The sequence below is a fragment of the Agelaius phoeniceus genome, chromosome 27, assembly GCF_051311805.1.
Source record: "Agelaius phoeniceus isolate bAgePho1 chromosome 27, bAgePho1.hap1, whole genome shotgun sequence".
Classification (NCBI taxonomy): domain Eukaryota; kingdom Metazoa; phylum Chordata; class Aves; order Passeriformes; family Icteridae; genus Agelaius; species Agelaius phoeniceus.
The window spans coordinates 1,506,487-1,519,018 of NC_135291.1; the positions used below are offsets into that span (position 1 = coordinate 1,506,487).

The 12,532-nt window shown below is 57.9% G+C and overlaps 2 protein-coding genes across 2 annotated transcripts in view; both read right to left on the reverse strand.

The window, feature by feature from the left end:
* Positions 1 to 12,532, reverse strand: part of LOC129132056 (uncharacterized) — a 157,054-nt gene that overhangs the window by 9,660 nt on the left and 134,862 nt on the right. The gene's annotated exons all lie outside the window — the stretch shown is intronic.
* Positions 1,658 to 4,677, reverse strand: LOC143695962 (class II histocompatibility antigen, B-L beta chain-like). The gene is made up of 5 exons (XM_077191209.1): positions 4,526 to 4,677; positions 3,778 to 4,047; positions 2,617 to 2,901; positions 1,938 to 2,044; positions 1,658 to 1,837 (listed from the first exon to the last, which is right to left on the reverse strand). Exons 1-5 carry the CDS (start codon positions 4,608 to 4,610, stop codon positions 1,829 to 1,831), a joined length of 756 nt encoding a protein of 251 aa, XP_077047324.1. The 5' UTR covers positions 4,611 to 4,677; the 3' UTR covers positions 1,658 to 1,828.

The following is a 12,532-nucleotide window of genomic DNA, read 5'->3' on the forward strand; positions in this document are numbered from 1 at the left end:
CAGCAACTCTTCTTGTCTAGTTTCTCCATTGTATTGTTCAAATACATATTCATAATGATTGTACAGATTCAAACATTTCTTTGAACTCGTTTACATGTTCCAGGAATTCTTTAGGTTGGTTTGACCCCCAACTCGCCTTTTTAGAGCACGTGCAGGAATCGTGGATTGCTGTTTTGAGGGTTGTGTGTCACTGCCTCACAAGGGCCCCTGTTCTGTGGTTTCAGCAGGTGACAGTTATTGACAGTGGAAGGGTCAGTGGCAGGGGCCTCATCACATCCCTTCCTTAAATGTTACCTGACCATGCAGACGCTTTTAGCTATTTCCACAAGTACTTTAAATGAACATTAGCTCTTTCAGAAATATCTCTGAGTTATTATTGTCAGTTAGTTACAAAAATAAAAGCATTAGTTCTTATTTCACAACTACAGCTACTTCTGCAAAAGTTAACATTCTAATGCACAACACATGGCATCCACTTGAATATTTTGCAAAAGCCAAAACTATAATGTATATTTTTCACACTGTCGTCAAACTCAAATATCATCCATAAATGATGTTCTCAGGATATGAGCTACACAGGGGCCAGGCAATGGCCACAAAAAGCTGACAAATTATACTATAGCAACAGCAGTGAAAAGTGACTACAAACTGTACTGTATCAAAATTAGTGTGATTAAGAATATTTTGCAGAAGTCAATACATAATAGCAAAAGCCAACACTACCTAGTTATTTATAACAAACCCAGGGCAGGTTTTTCCCTTGCATGGAGCACCTGGGCCTTGCCCGGGCCCCTTCTGCCCTCCTGCAGAGCCGGTGGCATTTTCCAGCACACACAGTTTGTAACCAAGAGCCGGGTGCAGCCGAGAAGGCTCCAAGCGCCTCCTTCCAGGCTGACTCTGCAGGTGCCGAGGCTGCTCTGGGCTCTGCCAGGGCTCTGCTGGGGCTCAGCTCTGGGCCAGGCTGGGCCCGCCCTCCCCTCACATTGCTCCGGGCAGCTGAGTCACAGCGGGAGAGGGAAGGGACACGTCAGGGGAGTTGGGGTTTGAGAGAGTTTGTATTCGAAAAACTGCCATAACAAACAGGCTGTCCTAACTACCATAACTAACTACCTGTACTAACTACCATAACTAACTAGTTGTCCTAACCACTGTAACTGAAAGCTGTCCTTTGATGAGGGAGGGGTCGATGCCCGTGGATCCCGCCGTGCCCCGGTGCGGGAAGAGCTCCGTGCCCCGCTCCAGGTCCAGCCCCCGTTGGAGGATCCACGCTGGATAATCCCGGGTGACCCCCAGGGTCAGAGCCCCCGCGTTGGGAACACACCTGGCTGGGGGCTCCACATCTTCCTGGCTCCCCGCGTGGACACCTCGGTGAAGGCCGGAGGATCTCCGCTGCTTCTCTGGTTTCTGCTCCTCTCCTCATCTCCCCCTCCTCTTCCTCCCGCCTCTCCTCCCCCGGTTCAATCGCTCCTCCAGCTCCTCCTCGTTCCTCATCCCGCCTCCTTCCCCTCTTCTCTCTCACGTCTCCCGCCCCTTCCACCTCCCCCTCCTCCCGCTCCCCCCGGGCCCAGCCCCCACCCTTTCTCCCCCTCCCTTTGCCCAAATCCGTCCCATCGCCCCCCCCCAACCCCTCCCCATCGCCCCCAATAAACGGCCCGGGGCCAACTGGGAAGCTTTATTGGGAGCACTGGGAGCAGGCACTGGGCGGGGGCAGAGCGCCAGCGGGGCTGGGGGGGACACGGGACCCCCCCCAAAATCAGCGGAGCGGGGACGGAGCGGGGGGTCCCGGCCGGGCCCGAGCCCACGGGGAGGGGCTGCGGCCGCCGCCGGCTCAGGAGCTCTGTGGGCAGAGAAAAGGGGGTGACACCGGGCTGGGGGCCCCGGCGGGAGCGCGCACGCTCCGCCACGGCCGGGACGCCACCCCCGGCACCCGCCCTGACCTTCTTGCGCACGTAGAAGCCGAGCCCCAGCGCCAGGAAGACGAAGCCCAAGACGAAGCCCCCGATGCCCGTCAGCATCTTGCTGCGGGCGGCGTCCGGCGGCATCTCTGGGGGGTCCGCAGGGCTCAGCACCCCCAAAACCCCTCAGGGACACCCCGAGCCCCTCCCAGCGCCCTCCCTGTGGCCTCCAGCCCAGCCAGGAGCCCCTGAAACCTCCCCCTGATCCCTTTTTTCCTGGCCAGGAGCCACCAAAGCCCCTCCCGTCCCTCTCAGCACCCCTCAGCCCCCTCCCAGTTGCCCCCGGCGCCCCAGGAGCCCCAAAGCCTCTCGCAGTCCCTTGGCAGCCCCAGCAGGACTCAACCAGAGCCCTCCCAGTCTGTGCCCAGCACAACCGAGCTCATGGCGAGCCCCGCTTGGCCATGGCCGATCTCCTTCCAGCCCCTCCGGGCTCACTGCGATCCCTCCCAGTCACTCCCAGCGCCCCCAAACTCCCTCCCAGTGCCCACCAGGACCCTCCCAACCCCATCCCACCCTCCCCAGCATCCCCCAAACCCCTTCCCAGCCCTTGCCCAGCCCCCAGCCCCTCTCCCAGTCCCAGCCCGGCTCTCTCCAGCTCCCTCCCAGTGGCTCCCAGCATAGCCCAGTGGCTCTGCCAGCGCCCCCAGGGGCTCCCCCGTACCCCAGTGCCGGCTCAGGGGCTGCTCCAGGCTGACGTGCTCCACCTGGCAGCTGTAGGTGAGCCCGCGCCGGGGCGGCGTTTCCAGCAGCACCAGCAGCTGGTAGGTCCAGTCCCCGTTGGGGACCACGTCGGTGGGGACCACGTGCTCCGAGAGCTCCTGCTGGCCCTGGAACCACCTCACCTGGATGGCAGCAGGGTAGAAATCCATCACGGAGCAGAGCAGGCGGCCGGGGCCGGGCTGGGAGCTCGAGGGGCGCACCAGCGAGATGGACACGCTGGGGGGCACTGGGAGAGAGAGAGAGAGAGCGGGGACACACTGGGATCAGCTGGGGGGCACTGGGAGAGAGAGGGGAGGGCTGGGCTGGGCTGGGAATGGACTGGAAGGGAATGGGAATGGACTGGGAGGGACTGGGACGGTTTGTGAGGGAATGGGACTGGATTGGAAATGGACTGCGATGGACTAGGAATATACTGTGAGGCACTGGGTGTAGACTGGGAGGGAGTTGGGTGGCACTGAGAGAGATGGGAAGGGATGGGAGGGCAGTGGGAGAGAGGGTGGAGGTCTGGGAGTGAACTGGGAATAGACTGGGAATAGACTTGGAGGGTCTGGGTGGGACTGGGAAGGACTGGGAGGGACTGGGAATGAACTGGGGTTTACTGGGAGGGACTGGGATTTATTGGGTTGGCACTGAGAGAGATGGGAGGGAACGTGGTGGGGCGGGGAACTGGGAGAGAGGGTGGAGGTCCGAGAGTGAACTGGGTATGAACTGGGAAAAGACTGGAAATGCACTGGCAGGGACTGGAGAGGAATTAGAGATGGTCTTGGAGGGACTGGGATGGCACTGGGATGAACTGGGAATTAAGTGCGCGGCTCTGGGAGGCCGAGTCCAGCGCAGGGCACTCAGCTCTGCGGCTCTGCCTAGCAACAGGGGAGTCATCAAAATCATGCGCTCTCATTGGTTGCGAAGCGTCAGCTTTAACGGTCGCTGAAATGGACGCGTGGAGCGGGGGGCACTGGGAGGGACTGGGAGGATCTGGAGATCCCGAGGGTCGGTACAAGGAGGGCTGAGGGCTCTGGGCCGATGGCCAGGGAGGTTTTGAGCGGCTTCAGGGTCATTGGCAGGGCAGGGCCCGAGGGGACACGCTCTGACCCGCGCTCACCTCGGCGCTCCGTGATGAACGGAGACATGCCCTCGAAGTTTTGCCGGCAGTACGTGTCCACCTGAGCCCGTCTGTACTCCAGTGTGTCCGGGTCACTGTTCCAGCGCTCGGCATACCTCTCCCCAAAGGGGGTGAACCCTACGTAGTGCCCCACGTCGCTGTCGAACGTCGCGTATGGCTCCCTGTTGTAGATGTACCTCAGCACATACCTCACCTTCTCCGTGCCGTTAATGAAGTAACACTCCTGCTTTGCCATCGCCTGAAACATCCCTGAGTGTCCATGACACAGGTCAGGGGGTGCCACCCCAGCACCCCCCAGCAGCACCCCCAGAGCTCCGGGGCCCACCCCGGATCCCCACTCCGCACCCCCTGTGCCCCACGGCCGCCACGGGACCCTCCTGACCGCGCTGCCGCTTCCTCTTTGCCGCCCTTCTCCCATTTCCCCTTTCATATCCTCTCCCCTCCAAACTCCGGCCGTTCCCAAATCACTTTTGGGGTCCCTTTTCCCCGATTTTCCCACAAATTCCCCAATCCCCGGCCCCTTCGGGCTCGGTTTTGGGGTCCCCCCCTCTCCTTTTCCCCCTTCCCCACCCTCTACCACCCCTCCCTCCCCTCTCCCCACCCCTTAGCCCCTCCCGCTCTCCCTTTGGGGGGTCCCCATCTCCTCCCCCTCCATTCCGGGCTCCCCGCTTCGCCCCCTTTTCCCCCTTCTCCCCCCCTGTCCCAGCGCCTCCCGCCCCCCGCTCACCCGAGAGCTCCGCGCCCGCAGCCGGGGGGGCTCCCAGCACCACCAGTGCCACCAGTAGGGCCCCAGCTGCCGCCCCTCGCCCCATGGCCGGGGCCGGGCAGGGAGCAGCAGCCCCAAAGCAGCCGCGCTGCGCTGGGAGCACCAGTCCGGAGCAGGGCGGGCTCGGCAGCGCCGCGCGCTCTCATTGGCTGCCGCCACTTTTGGGCAGCGATCGGCCACGGGCTCTGCCCGGCAGCCGATGACGCAATACAACGTCCCGAGATCTCATTGGCTGCGCCGCCTCCTGCCTGCGCTGCCATTGGCTGAGGCCTTTCCGGGACGCTGCAGCCCCGGGCTGGGGGTTTTTTGGGAAGCGGGAACCTTGGGGCGCTGGGCCGGTGGGAGCTCAGGTGAGCCCAGCAATGCGTGCCCAGGGGCGCGGGATCTCAGCGGTGCCCGTGGCGAGCGGTGACGCTGGCCCGATGCCAGGCACCCCCAGAGCCGCTCTGTCCCTGCCCCCGCAGCCGCACAGGGACAGAAAATGGAACCGAGGGTTCCTGGCTGGGGACAAGGACCGGGAGAGATCCCTCAGCAAATCCCGCACGGGCACAACAGACCCGGCCTGGGCACACGGAGGGAATTTATTACCAACCAAATCACAGCAGCACAAGGAGAAGGGAAAGAAATCTCTCCAACACCTTCCCCCCACCCAACACGGATCAGCCAGAACAGGGGTCACCAGGGCTCTGCCCAACGGGGGTCACTGGGGATCATCCAGCACAGATCCTCCCATGGGGGATGGAGCTGCAGCAGCGCACGAAGCTCTTCCCACACTCGGGACACTCGCAGGGCCTCTCCCTGGTGTGGAAGTGCTGGTGAGTGACGATCTCTGAATGCCACCTGAAGCTCCTCTGACATTCCAAGCACTCCTAGGGCCATTCCCCAGTGTGGATCTTGTGGTGCTTGCTCAGGTCGGAGGTCCCACTGAAGCTCTTCCCACATTCCCCCCACTCCCAGGGCCTCTCCCCAGTGTGGATGTTCAGGTGTTCCACCAGGGTGGAGCTGTAGCTGAAACCCTTCCCACATTCCAAGCACTTGTGGGGCTTCTCCCTGCCATGAGGCTTCTCCACCAGCTCTGAGCTCTGGCTGGATCTCTGGCCGCCTTCCTGGCTCAGGGGGGCTCTTTCCGCCTCACACCTCCCTGGGCTGGGTTTGCAGCCCCTCCTCGTGAGGGATCCCTGGGGCTTTTCCTCCTCCTCCATCCGGCCACAGCTTGGGAATGACAAACCCTGGTTTGGGGGAAACCAAGGTGGGAATGCCTTGGAGTAGAGGCTCCTCCTGGCCAGGTCCATCTCTAAAAGTCAGCAGGACTCTTGTGTCCATGAAAATCTCCACATATCAACATTCAGCCAGAAAAAACTCTCCCAGGAGTTCCCTATCACTGATCTGTCCACTTTGGGGGTTCCAGAGGTTTTCTTTCCGTGGGATCATGGGGGTCCAATGGTTCCAGGGGTTCTCCATTCTCCAGAATCCTGTTTAGGGATGATCCAGGGGCTTTTGGGGGTCCATGGGGGCCCTTCTCCCCTGATGCTCTACTCTGAGATCCCAGGGATCCCAGGGGTCCCTCCTCTCCAGGTTCCCCCCCTTTCCAGTCTGCCGGGGTCCCCCAGCTCTGGGATCGCCCCTCTCTGCTCTCCCCACTCTGGGGGTCCCAGGGGTTCCCCTCCTCTGCTCTCCCGGCGGTCCCCAGGACCAATGTCCTCCCCTGCCCATACTGGGCAATGGCCACGTGGGCCCCCAAAGATCCCCCAAGGGGCTCAGCTTTGGGCTCCTGCAAAATCCAAACCTACACACACAGAGAAAACAAAACCTCCCAGAGACACCAGATGATATTTGAGGTCAATTCCACAATCTGCGAGCTCCACACACACCCCAATAAAAAACCCTCTTGGGACCCCCAATAGATTTGGGATGAGCTCCCCCTCCCCGCTCACCTGCAGGACGAGGTGGGGGCGATGGTCCCGTGCCTGCGGCCACAGGGGGCACTGGAACCTCCTGTTCCTCCTGTTCCTGCTCCTGCTCCTCCTCTTCCCGCTCCCCCTTTTCCTCTCTCCCTCCTCCTCCTCCTCCTTCCTAATTCCACCTCCTCCCCAGTTCCTGCCTTCTGTGTATTTAGAGTGGAGACCCTTGCTTGTTTTTAGAATCAGAACAAAGATCCCAGATGGAACAAGGCTTGCTGCTTTTAGTCAGATCTATCAGTGACTAAAGGTCACGTTTCCTTTGCTTTGGTGCCATCCTTGTTCCTCCTCAGTGTTCAGGCTGGGCTATGGGGTGTCCTTGTTTGCTGCATTTTCCCAGTTCCTCTTGCATCCTTTGGGCCATGGCTGTGCCCTGGGAGGGTTCTTTGTGCTCCTTTGTGACACATGAGAACCTTCCAGGCGGTTTCTGCGTGAGTTGCTGCTGGGATGTCACAGGAACAGCGCCACGTCCCTGTGGTGTTCCCGTTGCTGTGGGACACGGAGGCCTCAGTGCCCAGAGTGGCTCTGGGCTCACTGCCGGAGGATCCTCCTGCCCGAGGCATTCTCAGCAGCCAGCCCAGCCCTGTCCTTCTGTGCTTTCAGAGCTACAGGCTGCAGGCGTGTGCAGCGCAGCCAAAATGATCCAGCACGTGGCTGCTGCAGTTTGCACTCTGTACTCTGTGGCTTATTCGGGGTATTTTTTAACCCATTTGGCACGTAAATCGAGGTTTTCCCTCGGTGCAGCATCTGTGGCTTTGGGCTTGCTGTGTGCTTTCTGTTCTTCCTCTGGAGCTGAGTTGGCTTTGGAACCAAATGGCCATGGAGACACCATTGCTTTGGGAGAGCTCCTGCCAGCAGCTGCAGCTGAAAAAGGGGGTGTCTGCAGCCAGCGGGGCGTGCACAGCATCTGCAATGAGCCCTGGGGGGTTCTGTTCCCTCAAGCAGGGAGTCTGTGCCAGCAGAGCCTGGAACTCCCTCCCTTTGCTGCTCCAGCCAAGAACTGACCCAGCCCAGTATTTTGTGCTGTTCTCTTGCTTGCTGTGGGAAGGGACTGTGGCTCCTGGAGGGATGCTGTGAGAGCAAAATGCCCTCTCGGGGTTGCCTTGCTCCATGGCATTTCCCAGCACTGGCAGTTTTTCTCCTAACAGCATCTGGTTCATGTTCCCTCTCCCATTGCAGGGCACCTCATGTCTGGATTCTGAGCAGCTCCTCCTTCGGTGAGTGGGAAAGGCACCTTTGGTGTTTGGAATTGTGCAGCAAGTTGTGAGCTCGGCATCTGGCAGCCAAGTGCCAGCCTGGGAGGCTGAAGGAAAGTTCCTGTCAGTGTCTTTGCAGCAGCAGCAGCAGCAAAGGGATCCCCGGCAGTTTTCTCCTTTTCTGCTGAAGAGATTTTGAAGAGCTGCAGGTCTGGTTTTGCAGGCAGAGGATTGCTTGCTGGCTTGAGCCATGGTGGAATATGGAATTCCCAACAATAAGTGGCAATGTTGACTTTAGCCCATTGTTAGTTGGAACAGCCCAAAAACCCATTTCTGCTTAGTGCAGCTGGATGTGCAGCTGAGGATAAATAAGGTGATAACTGAGATAGAACTTCCCGTCCCTCACGCTGCCGTCTGTCCACAGGGCACAAAAGCAGCACCAGCACCTCCTGGGGCTTCCTCTGCTTCCAAAGAGGAGGCCCAAGAGGAGGAAGACAGCAGTGAGCTTCCCACTGCTCTGGGGGACGATGGTGAACTTCCCTCAGTGCCGGGAGATGACAGTGAACTTCCCGCTGCTCTGGGAGACGAGGGCGAACATCCCGCGGGGTGGGAATGCAACGGCGAGGCTCCCGCGGGGTGGGACAAGGACAGGGGACATCTCCCGGCCTGGGACGAGGACGGTGGATGTCCCCTGGTGTGGGACCAGAATGGCCAAGCCCCCACAGAGTGGGATGAGGATGGAGGACATCTCCTGGTGTGGGATGAGGATGGAGCACATCCTGTGGCTTGGGAAGAGGAGAGTGAACATCCCCCAGTGTGGGAAGTGGACAGCGAACATCCCCTGGCTTGGAAAGATGATGGCGAACCTGCAGCGTTTTGGGAAGAGGATGGAGAAGCTGCAGCACTTTGGGAAGAGGATGGAGAAGCTCCCTCTGCTTGGGAAGAGGACAATGAACCTCCCTCCGCTGTGGCATCCTGGGCTGAACATTCTGACAGCAGCACAGCCCTGCAGCCAGAGGGGAGAGGGGAGTGGTGCCTGATGCAGCTGAGTACGTCTGCTCTGTTCCTGGGTGCCCGAGCAGGTGCTGTGTGTGTGTCTCAGCATCAGCTGCACCCAGTGTTGCTCTGCAGCTGAATGTCACCGAGCCATTTATTGTCCTTCCCCGGCTGACACCAAGGGGCTCACGGCCCCAGGGAGTGGGGCTGCTTCTGGCTCTGCTGCAAGGCGGGGTCTCACTCTGGGAGGGAGCGTCTTCCACCTGGTTTCTTTCAGGGAACACCATGAGCGAGGCGGAGCCTGCCGAGAAATACCTGGAACTGGAGCAGATTGGCCAAGGGTAAGTGCACAGCAGCTGCTGCTGCACAAGCAGGGCCGGGTGTTGTGCTGGTGCAGGATCAAGTGAGAAGTCAGGAGAGCTCCAAACACCTTCAGACTCTGGGCTACCATCCTGCTGTCTCTCAGTCCTGATCAGAATTGATAACTGTGGCCAGAAGGCGCCGTCAAAGGCCCCTGAGGCTGGCAGTGTCCTGCCTGCAGCAAGGAGCAGGACCTGGAAAATCTTCTGTCCCTGGAACTGGATTGACTAAAAGAGCAACTCACCATGTGGTGACTGTCAGAAAACAGTTCTCAAGAAGATTTCTTTCAAATATTTTCCTTCAAAAAATATCCACCAGTCAGGATTATCAACCTAATGGTTTAGAAACAGAAACCAGAGATGAACTAATAAGTGCTCTACTCTAGCACAGGTAGCAGACCCCATCCATTCAGTAACAGACACAGAGCTGATGCACTCTGGGGGAAAATGCATCACCTGCCTGATGGCAGGGCCCTTGTGGAACCTGCAGGTCTTAGGCAGGAAATGGAAAAGGATGAAATGCATTCTTTGCCAGGTCTTTAGACAGCCATCTCTCACCTCAGGTTTTCAACTAAAGCAATTCAGCATGGACATTGGGATCTGCTCCAGCCCAATTCCTTGGTGTTGGGTCTCAGTTTTCTCCTGCACACCTTGCATGGCAGAGGGCTGGTGGCTGCTGTGCTGTTGTTGGAAGGGTCGATGCACCCAGGTGTTTGTGAACGCTGCAGGCAGCAGAGATCTCCTGTCTGGGCTGGCTTTCCCTGCCAGGGCCTAAAGTGCTGCTTCTTTCTTCTCTGCTGTTTTGTCTCCAGGGCTTTTGGAACCATTTATAAAGGACTCGACAGGGCCACTGGAGGAGAGGTCAGTGCCAACACGCCCAGCACGTCTGGCAGCTCTCCAGGGCTTTCCCCTCTGCTGGGAGCTGTGGCTGCAGCTTTGGGGGCCAGCAGAGCTTTCCTGCCCAGGCTGCTCCTCTGAAGGCAGAGCAGTGTCAGTCTGCAGAGCACAGCTGGGACAGACTTGGTCCTTCTGAAGCGCCAAAGGAATGCAAGGAGGGCAGCGGTGTCTGTCAGAGCAGGACACGCTGGCTTGGCCTTCATATCTAAAAGTGTGAATGCATCAGCTGCTGGAGACTGAGGCCCAGTTGATCTTCATCCCGGCCTCAGACAGGAACATTATTTAGCTCTTATTAGCTAAAATATAGCACTATTATGTCCATCCTGCCTTTCATTTTCAAAGGGTACCTCAAGGCCTAATTAGGGAGAGATCCTGCTTGGGCTCAGTTTGGGGTTTTAGTCCCACTTCAGCTGTTCACAGAGAGAGAGGGAGAGAAATGAGGAGATGGATGTCCAGAGCAAAGCTCTCTCCTAATCCTGCAGTTGTGTTTGGGTCTGGTGTCAGTGACAGCCTGTGACAGGGATCACCTGAGCAATGGGTGTGCGTGTTTGCTTTGTTGTGCAATCCCAAACAGAGCAGCTGGATCTGAAATCATGACCAAATCCCATAGAATTGCTAAAGGGTTCCTGGCTGTTTTGCTCTGTTTTCACAGAACCAGAATTACCTCCTGCTTGCAAAATGGGTTTGAATAATAATAATGAGCGTGTTGAGGCCATTTGAGAAGACTGTAGGTGCAGAGAATGTTAGAGCTTTGAGGCTGACAGCTGAGGGACCATTTCTGCAGAGCTTGCAGGGCCAAATGTCTCTGGCCATGTGTCCTGTAAGCAGCCCCCAGCTGGCAGAGCAATGGGCTGTGGGAATGGCCCTTGCTGAGCTCTGGTGTCCCATCCCAAGGCAGTTTGGCACAGCCCGGCTCCGTTGCTCCACAAAGACTCGCTCCGTGTTTGCTGTGGCCTCCGGCCACAGACTCCTCCAGTTCAAGGCTGCAATGTCCCTTCAGGTGGCCATCAAGAAAATGAGTCTCAGAGGGCAGGACAGGGAACGAGCTGTGAATGAGATCCTGCTCCTGAAGGACAAGAAGAGCCCCAACATTGTCAACTCTTTGGACAGGTGAGTGCTTCAGCTCTGATCCCGAGCCCGGGCCCTGCGTTAACCTTTCCTGGCATCCGGAGTCTGCAGCCTGTTTTGAAAATGCCTGACCCAGCCACATCTTCCCAAAACAACAGCCTGGCAGTTCACTCCCTCCATGTGCTTTTGTTGCTTTGCTTTGGTTTTTCCTTCAAGTTGACCCCGTTTGCTGTGTCTCCCAACAAGTGCTGATAAACCACAGCAGAAATTATTTCCCTTGGCTTCTTCTTCCCAGCCCTTTTCCATTGCTACAGATGCCAGGAAGATCGGGTTCTTGTTCCCAGAAATGCCTCATTTGCCCATTTTTCACTGGCCTTGCCTGTTTCTGAAGGGACTTTCTGAAAGGTTTTCTGACTGCTTTTGTCCCAAGTGCTGCACGGCCTCCTCCCCTGGATAACCCTGGCAGTTGTGTTGCCTTGTTCTGGAGGGAATGGTGGAACTGATGAGTTCAGAAGCTGAACCAGCTGGGGCCAAGGGTTGTGGTTCCACATTGATCTGGGCTGTTGCTAAACTGCATTTTTCCCCTGCTTGCCATCCAAGGCCTCTCCTTTCTCACAGGTGTCTCCTTCCCCTTTAGACTGTGCAGATTCCAAGGACTGTGCAGCCTGGCAGGAATGTCTCTCCATCTGATTCTGTCCTCACTGACAAGTGACCTGGAAACAAAACTCCACTCCAGGCTTTTCCATGGGGGAATTGAGCTCTGCACATTCATCTCCATGCCATTGTTTTCCTCTTCCAGCTTCCTTGTTGATGGAGATCTCTGGCTGGTGATGGAATACATGGATGGGGGAACTTTGCGGGACGTTGTCAGACAGACGCGCATGGCTGAAGGAGAGATGGCAGCTGTCAGTCGGGAGGTGAGGGATCCTGCTTGTCACTCCCATGGCCTGGACACGATGGTCCTTCCAAACAGGGTGTGAGAACAGGAGTGGCTCCATGCTCAGGGCTTTGTTTCTGTGTTGTTTTCATGAGCTGGAGAAGAAAGAGCCTCTGCAGGGAACGGCCTGCCAGCATCACTGCACTTCTACTCTGTTCTTGTTCTCTCTCCCGCTGTTGTGGTACTCTCTGTGTGCTTTGGATTTGATTTGCTGTTCTCAGCTTTGCCTTGAGCCCTTTGCCTGGAGCTTGTGTGCACTGCACTCCTGGCCTGTCACAGCAAAGCTGCTGCTGGCAGAATTCTGAGCTGTCCTTTCTGGTGTGATATATTCCAGCCATTGGTTTTTGCCCTCGTGTTTCTTGTTCTCTCTCAGTGTCTGCAGGGCCTGGATTTCCTCCATTCCAACCGGGTGATCCACAGGGATCTGCAGAGCTCCAACATCCTCCTGGGCATGGACGGCTCTGTCAGGCTGGGTGGGTGTTCCTGGCCAGGCACGGCGCTCCCGGGCTGCGGGGCTGGGGCTGCTTCCCAGGGAGGGCCAGAGCCCCACAAGGGCT